The sequence below is a fragment of the Helianthus annuus genome, chromosome 4 (genome assembly GCF_002127325.2).
Source record: "Helianthus annuus cultivar XRQ/B chromosome 4, HanXRQr2.0-SUNRISE, whole genome shotgun sequence".
Lineage (NCBI taxonomy): Eukaryota > Viridiplantae > Streptophyta > Magnoliopsida > Asterales > Asteraceae > Helianthus > Helianthus annuus.
In genome coordinates, this window is record NC_035436.2 from 22572224 (window position 1) to 22575603 (window position 3380).

The window sequence follows — 3380 nt, forward strand, 5'->3', positions numbered from 1 at the left end:
AAACGCTAAGGTTCATTATGTTGTTATCAATTTCGAACTGATGTTTAGGGCATTTGAATAGAACATGATACAAGTTGATTGATGTAAAACTTATCTCAAAACGGTGCTCCAAACCGCTTAAATTTTATCAATTGGAAGTTTAAACACCCAAATTAAAGCACCGTTTCCGTCATTTGGAACACCGTTTCCAGGTAAGTTTTACATCAATCAACTCGTATCCTCGAAATTCGGAAAAAAACTTAACTCCGTTAAATTTGTTTATAATGGAGATGCAGTGAGAAAAAAATACTTAAAGGGTGGGAATGCTAGTGGTAATATTCAAAGGTGATAGTGCCAATGGCCAACCACCTCTAGGTGAGATTATTAAAGTCCAATTTCCTCTTCTTTTAATTGGTGCTCGTTTGTTTTTGTTTACGCTTATTCGCTTATATTCATGCGTGTTCGTTCGTTTATGCTTGTGAACCGTCTGTTATGTGTATTCTTTATGTTATATAGTCTATCAAGAAAATAAATCTCATAATCGAAACATAAAGTAACAAAAAAATCTCATTACACATATGTTTTCTCTCTCGGATGGTTACATATAAAATGAAGAGTGAACATAATTAAAATTGTAATCTAGAGTTCAACATTTTTAGTTTCGGGAGATTTAAGAGGGAAATTACAATGCCCATACATGTTGCAAACCCCTTGGATCTCCGTACCGCGTAGCATACGAATGTATCCCTTCTCTCCCCATCCTTCGCCCCACGAGTTCTTAACAATCCAGTACTTGGTTCCGTCAGGATCCTGATCGTATCCAACTATCAACATCGCGTGCATCAGCTCCATTCCACATGGTCCACTATAAATTCCCTAAACACCATGAACTATTAAACAACATATCGATAACAAATGAACGATGCGTGATTGAAATGTTACCTCTTTGTAGAACATGAAACCGTCACCGCCAGGATCCATTTGAAAAGTCACAGGCTGATGTGCCACTGCTTTCAATAGCGCTTCTTCATCGTGTTCTGGCAAATACTCGGTTCCATCAACAGTTACCGAGTGATGACCATACTGGTTTGAAAACACAGATTGTTAGAATCAAATACAAATAACTTTTAACGTGCGAATGATACAAAAAACTAAAGTATGTTCAACTAGAAGAATTATTATTACGGTACAGTTTTAAAGTAGCATTAATATTACTCTAGTTGATCTGTTGTAGAGTAATAAGTATCACACTTCAACAAAATGAACTATAGCATTTATTATTATGCATTTACCGCTACTTCAAAAAGGTAGTGTAATAATACTTATAGTGGTTCGAACATAATTGCTACAATTATTTGTACAATTCGTATGTTAAAAGCTGTTGGTACTTGATATAACAAGCATTGTAATCTAGTTATCTATACTATATTCATTAGTTTTGTTTGTACCTTAGATGTATCGCATGTTTCCCTTTTACCTACATAAGGGTAGAACTCATCTGTAGCTATACCTCCATGCTCTTTGACGAAAGTAAATACGCCACAGACCTGCCCTCCGTCGCAATGGAAGGTTCTGTCGCTCGAATCACAATCAAGAAGTTGTTGTTCTGATAATGACAAGAGTTGACCTGTTCTGATGGCGTTTATTCCTTCAATTGCACCCACCGCAGCAAATGCGAAACAACTTCCTGTAAACTCGACACCAAAATTGTTTGTAACTATGTGTGCTAAGTATGGTTACAAAAATATAACATCATTGTTTTGAATATAGATAATTGTTTGTGTTATATATGGTTAAAAAAGATATATATAGCATTACCAATTTGAGTATAGATAATTGTTTATGGTAACAAAAATATAACATTATTGAATATATAGATAATTGTTTGTGTTAAATATGGTTACAAAAATATTTGTTTTTGAACTGCAATTTTTTTAATCTCTGTTGTCTGTGGGACTTGAATCCAAGACTTTCCCTTTCTAAACACATCTGTTTAAAGGCTTTGTCTTTGTCAATGGACCATCACCCCATTGGTTGATTAGAAGAATATAACGTTAGTGTTTTGAATATATAGATAAATGTTTGTGTTAAATATGGTTACAGGATCATATCACTACAAGGGTAATCTAAAGTTACTATTTTATGTATTAATTTCAATATAAATATGTAATTAACCAACCTTACTTATAGAGACAAAGGGTGGTGTTAAATTTACCCTCTTCTCTCACAAACTTGGGAGAGGGCCCACCCCAAAAGACTAACTTGTATGTAAATGAGACAAAACGTGTTACCGCACTGTCCTTGATTTTTCATAGGGGTGACAGCGTTATGTTCCCTCCAATCCATCCTCGGAGGAATAGCGTTTATATCGATATCATTATAACTGGAACTCAAGTTGGTCTTACGAATCCCGTGAAGAGCAATGAAGTGGCCACCCTTCGAGTCGGCATGGGTTTTCCTAAACTCATGGTGAGTCATGGTAGCAAACTCGTTTATTTGCAACTTGTATCCCAGGTTCATCTTGTTTTTCTTGTGAATATTTCGTACGTTGTGCTTGAATACATTGAACCGTTGGGGGCTTCTATCGGTCACTTTGTGGTGTTCTCGCCACCTGTCGTACAACCCTTGGAATCCCTCCTCCGATTCGAGTTCTTGCTCATGGTAATTGAAGCTTTCCACAACTCCTAGTATCAAGACCAAAGAAAGTGAAAAAAATAAAAAATTGTTGATCTTCATTTGGAGGAAAATGGTGTAAGAAATGAGATTGTTATGATCCAAGTAGTACGCATTTAAAAGTGCTTATTCTTGCTTGTTTTTAGGATTTATATGTGGAGGTTTTTTTATGGTGTCAAGGGAATGTATGGATGGATGGTTAAGCTGATTTGAATGTAAAAACTAACTAAATTTAAATAAAGGATACCTAGATACCTTTTGAAAAAGCAAATATTAAAAACTAATGCATTTATATATAAAAATAAACAGTAAAAGTTGTGTATGCCACCAACTTTGCATAATGTATGTATACATAATTTGTTTACATATGCATTAATAAAAAAAGCAAGTAAAGTTACACCTATATAGGTTTAATACATTATGATTTTATAATTCCAATTATGTTAGTTATATAAAAGTTGTAACATTATCTTAACAACCTGAAAACAAAGTTAAATGATTAATTATATATTATTATTATTATTATTATTCATTGTCGTCTTAACTATATGTATATTATTCTTCATCTTCATCTTCATCTTAACTATATGTAAATGCAAATTCTCTTGACTTTTTTATTCAGCTTTATTTTCGAGGGTTTGGTTTGTATTAATGTAACAACTCAACTTTTTAGGTAATTTTTAGGAATATTTTGTTCTAATTTTTTTAAGAGAGTATATGATGCCCTT

The 3380-nt window shown here is 33.6% G+C and overlaps 1 protein-coding gene across 1 annotated transcript; it reads right to left on the minus strand.

The window, feature by feature from the left end:
• Positions 1-568: 568 nt before the first annotated feature.
• LOC110935953 (cysteine protease Amb a 11.0101) lies at positions 569-2752 on the minus strand. Its single transcript, XM_022178298.2, has 4 exons — positions 2271-2752; positions 1428-1666; positions 922-1062; positions 569-855 (listed from the first exon to the last, which is right to left on the minus strand). The coding sequence occupies exons 1-4, from the start codon at positions 2713-2715 to the stop codon at positions 619-621; spliced, it is 1062 nt and encodes a 353-aa protein (XP_022033990.1). The 5' UTR covers positions 2716-2752; the 3' UTR covers positions 569-618.
• Positions 2753-3380: the final 628 nt, after the last annotated feature.